The following is a 12,681-nucleotide window of genomic DNA, read 5'->3' on the forward strand; positions in this document are numbered from 1 at the left end:
GGCTGCTCGCGGCGTTTGCTGCCCTCCTGCCGGCCCAATGTCGGGGTCCCGGTCTGCCTCCTTTATCTTGGCCTTTTGGAGGCGGAATGTAACTATCGAAGCCTGCAGTGTGTGTATGTGAGTGTGTGTGTCAGAGGGAGACCGGGAAGCAATAAAAGGGAAAGAGAGTCCGAGACAAAAAAAAAACAAACAAACAAAAAAAAAAGCGGAGATTTAGGAGGAGGGAGGAGGGAGGGCGGAGGCAAAGGAGCGCGCAGGGGAGGCGCGGGAGCGGAGAGCGGGTACGGCGCGCAGCGCGAGCAGCGGGCAGGCGGGCGGCTCTCGCGCTCCCGCTCTCACCACCAGCACACAAGCCCGTGCACACACACGCGCGCACACACACACCTGCACACGCACGCCTGCTGGCCCGGGCCTCCCTGGCGCGAGGCACGAAGCCGGGGATCCGGCGGGCAGGACGCGCCCCGAGCCCGCACCCACCTCGGCGCCTTTGCGCTCCGCAGCGGCGCGCTCCAGCCGCCGTTCCTGGCCGTCCTGCCAGAAGATGGTCAACGACCGGTGGAAGACCATGGGCGGCGCTTCCCAACTTGAGGATCGGCCGCGCGACAAGCCTCAGGTACGCGCAGACCAGGGTCGTGGAGACACTCCGGCCCGGGCGGTGGCTGCTGCGGTTGGTGGGATGGACACCCAGCTCCGGGCTGGAGTTTGGAGAGCAACCTCGTTTCTCCTCTGGAAGAGGAGGATGGAACTTGGGGTTTGGAATAGGGCGGTACCCTTGCAGGAGGAAGGGCCCCCTTGCACCTCCAGCAGACTCCCGGTGCTACCATGGGTCTTTGGGACCGTTATTTCACAGTGGGACCAGCCCTTTAGTTGGCTGAGTGACTTCTCACTGAGCCTGTTTCATCGCCTCTACAATGGGAACCTTTACCCACTTACTAAGCGGTTGTGTCACCCTGTGCCGGGTGCCTGGCATGGAAGCCTGAGCTTCAGGACCAAGACTTGACCCTCCTCTTCATCTCCTCTGAATCCTCACACTTTAGCTAGCCCCCCCCCCTCACACACACACACACACACACACACACACGCATGCACGCGCACGCCGTAGAAGATCAATAAATATTTGCCTCCTGTGAGAATTCTGGGTTGGGGATGCTCCAGCTTAGAGACAAGGAGAGAAAAGCTCAGAGAAGGTGGCTCCTGCTGGAGGCCACACAGCCCTGCTGGGATCTGAACCCGGGTCTGAGGGCTCCAGCTCTGTTCCTTCTACCCTTCCTGTGGCCTCTTCAGGGGCCATGGAAGTGAGCAGGCCCGGGGGGTGCCCAGAGCTGAGCCCCGAAAAAGGGTGAGGGCAGAGCTCCAGGGCTGGTCAGAGAGGGGGCTGGAGACGCAGGCTGGCCAGAGTGGAGGCAGGTTGAGCGGAGGTGCAGCCCTGGGGCCGCCCCAGGCCAGGCTGACAAGGGACTGGGGCAGGCAGGCAAGATGCGGAGGCCTGCTCACCGAGGAGAGGAATTAATGGGGCTGCCCGTTTTAAATTTCAAATTTCTCCCAGACAGATGTCATTGGGGAAGGAACAGCTCGTGTTTGCAGCGGCAGGAGGGGGCGGCAGGGGCGGACCTTGGCGGCCCCTTGCTCTCAGAAGCTGCAACCTGCTCGTTCTGGTTGGAGTGACGCTGCCGTGGTGTGGGGGCCCAGCCCTCTACAGTTTGCAAAGCTCTTTCCTAACCATTCACACAACCTCACTTCCCGCAGAAGCCTGGGGACAAGGCAGGGATACACATTCGCAAGTCACACAGCATGTTAGCAGCGCAGCCCGGCTTAGAAGCCAGGTCTGACCCGAGCCTTCCCGGGTGCCTCCTGGAGGGGTCTGTTCCCTGCCAGGTCAGGCCCACGCCGCAGCCATCCCCAGATAGTCTTCTCTTGCTCTGACTTTCTCTCCTCTTAGCAAGATCAGGCTTACCTTCTAGACTTGTCCTTCAAGGCTGTCCCCAGCCCGGCCCATTCTCCCTTTTGATGAGCCCCCTTTCAGGTACTGTCCCACACCCAGCTACTCATTTCCGCCCTTTGTTGTCCCACCTTGTGGGCCACACCAGGCTCCTCAATGCACATAAGCACGTGCTCACCTTCCCTCAGAGAAAACCTACTAAACGCTACCTCCTCCAGGAAGCTTTCCCTGATGCCCAGGGGCTGTGTCTCGAAGCCCCACTGGCATTTTCCCTGTGCTGCTCAGCTGCTTTGATCTCGCTGCCTTGTGCCCCAGCCCCGAGTCTCTCCTCTATCAGGAGCTTCCTTTGGACACATGCTCCTTCTAGGCCCCCGTCCTGGGGTCCACCCTTGGGCCCAGGCCCCTGCCCTTTCTGTGGCTTGGGTTGGGAGCTAAGGGATATTTGTTGGGTCGAACTGCGTGGAGCCTCATGTGGGAAGTGCTGTGGGAGAGGAGCCGGCAAGTCCTGCTGTGTTTCAAAGGGAGGAGGTTTCTGGTTTGAAATGTGGCTTCGGGGCCTCTGCTGCTCCCCAGGGACACATCTCCCAGCTGCCACTGGGCCAGGGCCCTACTGTCTGCCCCTTGGTCTTAGAGGAGGCTGAGGGTTTGTAGTCCCCGGGGCCTGGGCCAGTATCAAACACTGCATCACCTTGCAACTCCCTGGTGACCCAGCGTGTTGCCAGGCTGCCCCCTGCTCCAGCCCCAGGCTCCTCTGAAGCTTCAGAGGGGAGGCAAGGCCTTTCCCATGCCCTGCTTCCCTCCGGCCTGGCCCCGGGGGCCCTGCTTCCCGTTGCGTCTCGGCCGTGGACATGCTGTGTGGTTCTGGACAAGTGACGCCCCTCTCTAGCCCTGGGCTTCGCCGTCTATAAAATGGAACCGCAGTCCCCGCGCCCTCCTTGCCTCATGAGGAGAGCTGTTAGGAGGGTCAAGTGACGTCCTGGTGTGTTTTGCAAACTGTAAAGCCTGGTGCACCCTCCAGGAAGGTGGTTCTCAAAGCAGCCTGACCTCTCTCGCAGGCTGTCAGGGTCCTGATGGCCCCTCTGCCCGCCAGGGAAAGTGATCTGACCACCCAGCTCCCACCAGCAGGGCCTGGCTGAGGGTCTCTCTCTGGGAGAATGGGGCACCAGCGCCACAGTCCGAGTACCAGCTGGCCTTACCCCCACAGCTCTCATTTCTTCGTCAAAACCACCCTGGCAGGTTGGTGGCCGGGATGATGGTCCCATTTGACAGATGGGAAAACTGAGGCTAAGAGAAAACTGAGGCTGGAGCTGAGACTCGAACCTGGGTCCCTCCCAGGTGGCCGTTGAGCCTTGGTGGGAAGATGAAGGGAGGACAGGCCAGCTGCCCTTTCTCTGCTCAGCCTGCTGCTCGTGATCCCCAGACTACAAGGTCCACTGCCAATGAAAAGCTGGTGTCCGAGCATCCGTCATTTCGGGGGACGCCCTGAGCTCGCTCTGTCCTGGCCCCTCTGGCCTCAGCTCCTGCTCTGCCGGGTGACCGCGGGCAAGATGCCGACTTCATCAGAGTCTCCCTTCTCCCATGCGGAGAGAAGGGCTCGCGTGCTCTTGGGGAGAGAGATGATGCTGGAAGGTTGGCCGGGAGTTTGCAGTCGCTCAGATGGAAGGATCTAAAAATAGCCATGATTCTTCTAGTCCTGGAGTACAGGGCAGGAAGTCACCATGTAACTGTTCCCTGGGGTGGAGGGGGGCTTGCTTCTGAGTAGCCCCCCAGCCAAGTCACTCCAGAGGGCAATCCACCTCTGACCTAGCCCAGGTCATTCTCTTGATACTTTCAAAACTTCTAAAAACATTCCAGAAAGAAGACAAGTTCTCACTGAGAAGTTCTTCCTGATGTCTAACCTAAACCCCGCTGCATTGAATTCACTGAATGACACTTTGGAGACCCTGCTCAGCTAGGAGGTGCCTCTGGGAGCTTAGAGTCCCGTGGGGGAACAAACTCACCAGACGGGTGTCGTCACAAAGTATAATGGGTTCAGCGATGAAAAGACGCCTCTTTCCTCGTGGTCCCTGGGGGTTGGGGTGGGGTGCCTGTGTGGCATGGTTGGGAGAGGAGGAGGGAGAAAGGCAGAAAGAGCCCCCTGGGGGGTGACTACAAGTCAAGGACTCCTTCCTCCTGTCCCTTCCCGAGCCCCTCCTCGGGGTCCCTTCTTGGGGCCTCTTGCTCATCAGCCAGCCATGTTGTGACTGACCGGGAGGCGGAGGAGGGGGAATACATCGCCTGCAGGTTCCCTGGGCCCAGGGCTCGTAGAACAGGCCACGGGCCCTCTTCCCAGGACTTTGAGCATAACAGCAGCCCCTCACTCTAGGGGAATGTGGACCCCTCTCTTCCAGGGCCAGGGGCTCAGAGTTCAGCACAGGTCAGGAGCCCTTCGCCCAGGGGTGGGCTTTTCCGGGAGGCGAGGAGGACTGCCCCAGGGGCTGGGGGCGGGACTGGGCCTCCCACTGTCTCCCTTGACCCCGTCAGCCCACCAGAGAGCCCCTGCCAGACCACAGGCCACATCCCACCCGCTCCTGTTGTTCTCGAGCTGACCTAGTGAGGCGTGTTCTGGTCCTGAACAGCCACCTGGCCTCTAGCTGGGCGGCACCTAGGAGAGGGTTGGGAGTGGCCGGCACCGGGGTCTCACGCTGCCTGTCCTTCCTGCGGGGAGACGTCTTCTTCCTGCTGGACTAGGAGTTCGGCCTCAGCCCCTCTCGGGGGAGAGCTGTCACCTAGTTCCCTGAGATTACATGGAAGAGGCAGGGTGCGGGCTGCACAGGACGGGTCAGCAGGGCACCCAGGCAGCGAGGTCTCCTTGCCCCCCGCTAGACCCCGTGTCCACTCGCAGAAACTGGGGACTCAAAGAAAGCAGTGAGACAGATGTCACCCTGCAGCTGAGGGACCTCTGGGTCTCCCTACACCCTGCACACCCTAGCACACTGGCCAGGGCTTCCTGGGCAGGCTGACCGTGGGCCAGCACTGAGGGGTCACACAGGGGTCGAAGCCACATGCCTCCAGATGGGAGCTCAGGCAGGTGGTGGGAGCAGCAGGGGGCCTCCTCTCACGCGGACTTCCTGGGATACTTCCCGGTGTCCGGCTCCTCGCAGCCGGACGGGGGACCTGTGTGCATCCGCCGCCGCGCAGACCCCAGGGTGTGCGCTGCGCTCCGCCACAGCCAACGCGGATTAATAAGCTCCGGCCCTGCGGCACACTGGGTCGGGCTGCTCGCTGCCCACAGCCCCCCTATTACCTCGAGCAGATTTCTTTGCAAGGCACGTCACCGGCAGCCTATAAAAGCGAGCAGTACTTCATGTTTAAGGTGATCTCTGAAGACTAATTTTCCTCTGCTGAGTGGCCCATTTCATCACCAAGTTCCATTGTCCCCATGCCCCTAGAGGACCCCCTGCAACTTTCCTGAGTCCCTCCCCTTCTCCACGACCCCTGTCTTCCTGCCAGGGACCTGGGGCTTGGGTAGAAGTGGGCCAGGGTCCTGCTGGAGACACTTGGGGGGGGGCATAGCTGGCCATTCTGCCTCACCAGCTGGGGACATTAGTGCTCTTCAGTTTGAGGACATTGCTCTGAGCTGCTCCGGGCAAGGTGTGTCCTGATGGACCCGGAGGGGCCTGACAGAGACCTACTTGCTGACACAGGGCTTTGTCTCTCAAACCCCAGTCACACTCAGGCAGAGGACAAAACGTGGTGGGGTGGCTCAATGAGCAGCCTGGGCACAGTACAATTCCAGAGTCGCCTGGCCCCTGGTTCAAATACCGGCTGGACCGTTTGCCTTCCGTGTGACCTTGGGCAGAATCTTCTGCTCTCTGAGCCTCAGTTTTTCCATCTGCAAAGTGAATCCAACCAGAGCAGGGAGTTATCCGGAAGTTCCAGTGGCAGGAACAGGGTATGTACTCAAAGAGCAGCGGTGATAATGTGGTGCCCGTCGGTCCGGAAGCTGCTGACCTACAGTGACGGTCACATACCAAAAAATATATTTTTTGCCAATCTGACCCCCCCCAAAAACGTATAATTTTGATTGATTCTCCCCCCACTCCCCCCAAAAATGATTGCCTATCCTTTTTGCTCCAAAGGGACTTTTTAAAAAACCAGGTGCCTCTATTTGTATATAAGGATTTCTGGTACCAAGAATGAACCCATCAGATACAACCTTATTATGCGACGTAACCAATAAGATGCAACTCTATTATTTCTGACCTATATGTTAATGGGTCAAGACAGGGCATTCACACCAGATGGCTGTTGTTGTATTGGCTGTTGTCATGTTTAATTTGACAACCTAAGGGGAAAGAGGTCAGTGCCCCTGACTACACAGATCAGGTATTGCACACGTTAAAATTCTTGCGGCGCACCGGTTGAAAATCGCTCATCTCGCCAATAACACAGATGGCTTCCTTGGGGGTCTGCCTGTCTATCTGTACCTCTCCCCTCACCGCAGTGCCAAACAGGATGCTCGGGGGTTACTTGGAGAATTGGCATTTATAGAAAAGGAGCTGTTTGCTCCACCGCATTTCCTCGTAGGGAGACCCGTTACGGGAGGTAAGGGGAACCACTGTTTTATGTGTCGCTAAGAAAGCAGGCAAGTTGTCAGTTGCAGCTGTAAGATGCTGCCAACATCAGAGGTGTTAAAATGTGAAAAAGAGAAGGCACGTCCTGGCATCAGTGACACACAGAAATAACACTTTGGGTGGAAAATAATAAAAAACCAAGCACTTCCACATGCTCTGGGTACATTGATCACGAGAGAATAAAGCCGCTAATATTTACTGCACACGCACGTGGCGCCAGGAGCCGGGCTAAGTGCTTCAGTACACTAACTCATCTAAAGATTCATCGGAATCCAGAAAGTTGAAAACGGAGAGGGGGGTGGGATTTAGTTAGTGGTGGAGGAGGCAGGAGGCTGGGAGTGTAGTCTGAGCTCTGCCTCTGATTTGCTGTGTGACTCAGGGCAGGGCTCTTGCCCTCTCTGGGTCTCAGTCTCCCCATGCAGGGATTCTGGGTTTGCTGCTGTGTCGTGGTGCTTCCGTTGAGTCCCAGCTGCACTTGGGTCCCAGCTTCCCTTGTTGCTAGCCCCCAGGGCGTGTGCGGACCTAGCTCAAGTTCTCGCCCGGCCGGATGCCTCCATTCTTGCCTGCCTCGCTCTTTCTCTGTTCTGGGAGGCACAGCTGCCTCCTTAGAACAGGGGAGGCCCCTTTCCCACCTCGGTGTTTATTCTGTTTATCCTGCAGGCGAGGGGGCTGCTCTGTGGAGGGTGGGGGGAAGGGGGAAGACACAGGAGAGGGAAGAGGGGTGTTCCGGAGGCCCCCCTGTGCCGGGGGCTCCTGGCAGCTTCACAGGCCTGCACCAGCGTTGGGACTTGGAATGTGGGTGCTCCGGGTTGAAAGAGACCTTCAGTGATGGGCGCCCACTACCCCAAGGCGCTCATTCTGCTGAGACAGAGTGACAATTTGTAACATTGTTACTGTCACTTTTACAGCTCTCCCTGAGTCTGCACAACGGGCGCCCAGGGGTGGGGTAGGGTGGGGCGTGTTAGCCTTGCCCCATGTTACAGGTGAGGACACGGAGGCTTTGAGAGGTGAGGTCCCTCACTCAAGGTCGCCCCGTGGGAAGTGGCTGTGAGGACCATAGCCCAGCCCATCTGGGGAAGGCAGTCCCTCCTTGGGCCAGCCGAGTGGGGCGGGGCAGGGCCGGGAAGAAAGCAGGGGTCACTCTGTCCATTGGCATCTGTCTCTCTGCCGTGGTTTCTCTTTTCATCCTCTCCATCTCTATCTCCCAGCATCTCTGGCTCGCTCACTCCTGCTCCGTCTCTCTGACTCCCTTCCCCCCGTCCCCAAGAAGGGCATCCTCTGAGCTGTGTCCAGAGCCCCGACCTGGGGCTGCCTGGGTCCTCCTCAGGGGGCAGAGCTGGAGGGCCAGGTCTGCTGCTGACGCTGCCTCTTCCTTCTCTCTCCTGTCTGTCTGTCTGTCTGTCTGTCCGTCTCTGTGTCTTCGTGCCCTGGCTGGCCCGCAGCGGCCGAGCTGTGGCTACGTGCTGTGCACGGTGCTGCTGTCCCTGGCCGTGCTGCTGGCCGTGGCTGTCACCGGCACCGTGCTCTTCCTGAACCACGCTCCCGCGCCGGGCACGGCGCCCCCGCCCGTCGTCAGCACCGGGCCGGCCGGTGCCAACAGCGCCCTGGTCACCGTGGAGAGAGCGGAGAGCTCACGCCTCAGCATCCTCATTGACCCGCGCTGCCCCGACCTTGCTGATGGCTTTGCCCGCCTGGAGGGCGCCCAGGCCTCCGTGCTGCAGGCGCTGACCGAGCACCAGGCTGAGCCCCAGCCGGTGGGCGGGCAGGAGCGGGAGCTGCTGGACACGCTGGCTGACCAGCTGCCCCGGCTGCTGGACCGGGCCTCGGAGCTGCAGGCGGAGTGCGCAGGGCTGCGGAAGGGGCACGGCACTCTGGGCCAGGGGCTCAGCGTCCTGCAGAGCGAGCACGCCCGCCTCACCCAGGTAAGGGGCAGGTCGAGCTTGAGGTCTCAGTGGGAGGCTAGACTGGCTGCCACTGCACGCCAGCCGTGTGCCAGCACCAGACGTCTGTGGTCCGAGTCCCCAGGTGCCCCGGGACCAGGGGCTGTTGCCATTCCTACAGATGAGCAGATGAGGCTCCGAGAGGTCACTTATCCAACGCCACCCAGCTGATGGTGACAGGAGTCTGTCTCCCACACACTGTCCTGGTGCCCCTGACTAGCTGTGTAGCACTCGTGGCATCAGCCATCAGGTCAGATCCAGGCTTGGGGGGCTTCCCAGGGCTCCAGTGCAGGGAAGATGCCGGTGGGGGTGGTCATGACCTTTAGTAGCAAACTGAGGCTCATGGCCGGTGGCAAGCCCTCCCCGGGGTGCACATGGCCAGAGGAACTGCACCCATTCCCCGATGCCCCCCATTCACTGCTGTTCGACGTCCCAGCTCTCCGGGGAAGGAGGGACCAGTGAGGGAGCCCCCCCAGCCCCTCAGCCTGTCCCCACCACCTCTGCCCCCTGCCCACGCCCGAGCCAACCAAGTCCTAGGAAACGCTGGGCAGGCCTGGGTGAAGTGTCTCCATCGCTGACGGAGTCTGGAGCACAGCAGGAACTGCCCCTCACAGGACCAGGGACCTGGAGCATCTCAGTGGATTCCACCATTTTCCACTAGGAAAAAAACAGGCCCAGAATAGGACTGTGATTGACCCAGGGGCCAGCCAGGTCACGCCCTGCCCAGCCTCCAGCCTGCACCCCATCACCCCTGTGACTCAGGTCCCGAGGGACGAGGAACTGAGCCCCACGCCTGCCAGCGGTCCCAGCCCCTTCCGGACACCGGGGATGACCAGGCACTCGGTCACCCAACAGCACATGAGCAATGGGCCTCTCCCCTCCCTCCGAAGGCTGCAGCTGGAGGAATGATAGTCCTCATCATCCTGTCTGGGTGACGGATGGGAAGCGGCTTCCCCCTCCCGGGTGGGGTGCTCAGCGGCCCTGCGACTTACTACCCACGTTTGCACATCCCTGCCCCTCATCAGCAGGCTCAGGGCACCACCGCCAGACTTCCAGGGTCCCCCGCCTTGCTCTCCACACAGCTTAGCCCCTGGTCAGCCAGGCCTGGCCCACGGCCACCCCGCCTTCAGGGCTGCAGTAGGGGCTGGGGAGGGGCCTCGGATCTCTACTACTTGCCCAAGAGAGGCCTAGAGCTGCTCTTTCAAGACTGATAGTTTTGCTTAACCAGGCGGTGGCGCAGTGGATAGAGCGTCGGACTGGGATGCCGAGGACCCAGGTTCGAGACCCCGAGGTCGCCAGCTTGAGCGCAGGCTCATCTGGTTTGAGCAAAGCTCACCAGCTTGGACCCAAGGTCGCTGGCTCGAGCAAAGGGTCACTCGGTCTGCTGAAGGCCCACGGTCAAGGCACATATGAGGAGCAATCAATGAACAACTAAGGTGTTGCAATGAGCAACGAAAAACTAATGATTGATGCTTCTCATCTCTCTGTCCCTGTCTATCCCTCTCTCTGACTCTCTCTCTGTCTCTGTAAAAAAAAAAAAAAAAGAAAAAAAAAAGATGGATAGTTTTCCTGGGCCCAGGACTGCTTTGGCTCACCTGATATATTTACATCCCAGAGCAATGTTTAATTAGACTCGTTTCCCACAGACCTGGGGTGGTTCCAGGGACCGTGAACCTCGCAGAGCCATGTCACCCGGCTGCTAGCTCCTCTCCACGCTTCCCAGAACCTCAGCCGGTCAGCCCAGGCCTGCGATTCTCAAAGCAGTGCCTACAGGCACCCCCGTCAGATTTGCCAGAGTTGCTTGTTCAAAGGCACATCCCTGGACCTCGTCCCGAACGCCCCAGGTCCCAACAGCTCAGGAAGCACCAGGGTGACTCGTGTGCACAGATGGCTGAGACGCCCCTGGCTCAGGGTTCCAGTCTCCCTGGGGGACCTTGGGCATGTCAGGTGCCCTCCACAGGGTGGGTCTCCCCACCTGTACAATGAGGACAACGTGGTCCATCCCTGACCGGGCGCCGGGGCTCCTGACTGCACAGGCTCGGCCCACAGCGGTCACCTGAGATGCCCTCTGCCCGCCAGCGTCTCTATTACGGTGGAAATCGCACCCGAAGCTTCAGCCATGGGAGCCCCTCTCGCAGCAGTCGTGAGGGACCCCCGCGTGCTAGGCCTGCCTGTGTGTTCGCAGGAGGCGGGGACTGCGACCCCGTTCTGTGGCGGGGCAGCCGGAGGCTCCGCGTGGCCGGCAGCAGCTCTGGCTTCACTGCTTCTGAAGGCTGCCGAGTCCTCGCTAACGCATTCATGTGGCTCAGCTCGCAGGGACGGCCTCTGCCCGTTAACTCGGGGCATGTTTATATGTACCTTCTGACCTTAGTCATTTGCTGGTTTAAGTGGAGGGCTTTCGTGCCTGTGTGTTTGTGTCGTCTGAGAAACACGGGCAGAAGCCTAGAGACCTGACCAATGAGCCCGGTGATCTTTGCTCCCAACACACCCTGCTCTCTATGCCCTGCTCCTTGGGGGGCTGCCTGCACCCCTCTGCAGGGCTCCCCCATGGGCCTGTCTGCTACATGCTGCGCTCAAGCCCAGGGAGAAACCAGCATCAGAAGGAAGCTTGCCCGACACCCCGGCCCGGCTCTGCCTAGCGCCCTGGGGCCGCAGTGCTCCCTGAATCACCTGCTCAGCGGAGGAGAAGCTGACAGGGAAGCTAAAAGCTTCGCGGGCCCCTGCTTCCCGACCAGCCGGGAATCACATTTTGTAAACTGACGGCACAGTATATTTCTATTTTCCCTTAAACAAGCTATTATCTGGCAGGTGACAGGCTCGTTGTATCAAGACCCAGCAAGCTCCATGCCCTCTGGCTGGCTGCGGACCGCCCACGGCTGGCCTCCCTTCCTTGTGGTCCTGCAGCCCTCTGGATCCTGGGGAGGGGAGGTGACAGACCCCAGACCCTCCCATGTGAGCCCCTATCATCTGGCTGCCCAGGCTCAGACCGCCTTGGATTGGGGCCGGAGCAGGACAGGGGCTGCTGTCACCCCGGGAGCCCACCCTTGCCAGCAGGTGTCCTGCCGTGTGCCCCCCGGAGCCCCTGCCCCCTCTGACCACCCCTGTGTTCCACAGCTTCTCTCGGACAGCCAAGGACACATGGCTCACCTGGTGAGCTTGGTCAGCGACGTCCTGGACGCCCTGCACAGGGACCGGGCGCTGAGCCGGCCCCGAGTCAAGGCTGACCTCCAGAGGGCGCCCGCCAGGGGGTCGCGGCCCCGGGGCTGCGCCAACGGTGAGTGAGGGTGAGGGCTGTCCCCTTTGGGCAACTTGCTCCAGCTTTGCCTCACTTCCCGTGTCCCCCACCCGCCACACTGAGAAGAAACACAGGTGCTCGTCTGCCATGAACTTCCTGCAGTCGGCCACCCTGGAACCCCAATGGCACCCCCCTGTGGAGCCCCCCGCCCCGCAGCCCGACGAGGTGGGCTCACTGCACCCACTTTCCAGATGAGGAAAGCGAGGTTCAGAGGGCCTGCTCACATACCCAAACCCACCCCGGGAGTGGCAGAGCCAAGGTCTGACCCCGAGTGGCAGAGCCAAGGTCTGACCCCGAGTGGCAGAGCCAAGGTCTGACCCCAAGGCCGAGGCTGCGGAGCCCACTGGACGTTGCTCGGTCGACAAGTCGGAGGCCCGGGGAGGAGGGCGCGGGCGGGGCGCGGGCGGCGGGGGGCCACCCTGAAGGCCGTCCCTGTCGCAGGCTCTCGGCCCCGCGACTGCCTGGACGTCCTCCTGAGCGGACGGCAGGAGGACGGCGTTTACTCCGTCTTCCCCACGCACGACCCCGCCGGCTTCCAGGTCTACTGCGACATGAGCACGGACGGCGGTGGCTGGACGGTGAGTCCCCAGCCCCGCTCAGCTCCGGGCAGGGCGGGCCCTGGGGTGACCAAGGCCGGGAGCCCTGGGGGCTCGAGCGGCCTCCCACCCTTGGCCCAGCCCTGCCCTGCCGGGAGCCCCCTGGCCCACACACACCTGCCTGTCATCTCACCAGGGGGCTCCACACCTACAGACACCTGCCCACAGGGCCCAGTGGAGGTTGTGAGCTGACCCTCGGGGGCCACTTGGGAGCAGACACCAGACCCGGTACCTGTGGCCTGTCTGTGGGGCCACCTTGCACTTCCTGAGGGCGAGTCCTCCCGGAGCAGCGGCT

General features: G+C 60.9%; 1 protein-coding gene across 1 annotated transcript in view; it reads left to right on the forward strand.

Moving 5' to 3' along the window:
- Positions 1-340: 340 nt before the first annotated feature.
- FIBCD1 (fibrinogen C domain containing 1) overlaps positions 341-12,681 on the forward strand; it is a 29,756-nt gene continuing 17,415 nt past the window's right edge. Inside the window, exons 1-4 of the mRNA XM_066366889.1 lie at positions 341-613; positions 7,998-8,477; positions 11,610-11,769; positions 12,232-12,368. Of these exons, the coding sequence (XP_066222986.1) occupies positions 542-613; positions 7,998-8,477; positions 11,610-11,769; positions 12,232-12,368 (849 nt within the window). The 5' untranslated portion in view covers positions 341-541. The remainder of the gene's footprint in view (positions 614-7,997; positions 8,478-11,609; positions 11,770-12,231; positions 12,369-12,681) is intronic.

The sequence above is a fragment of the Saccopteryx leptura genome, chromosome 2, assembly GCF_036850995.1.
Source record: "Saccopteryx leptura isolate mSacLep1 chromosome 2, mSacLep1_pri_phased_curated, whole genome shotgun sequence".
Lineage (NCBI taxonomy): Eukaryota > Metazoa > Chordata > Mammalia > Chiroptera > Emballonuridae > Saccopteryx > Saccopteryx leptura.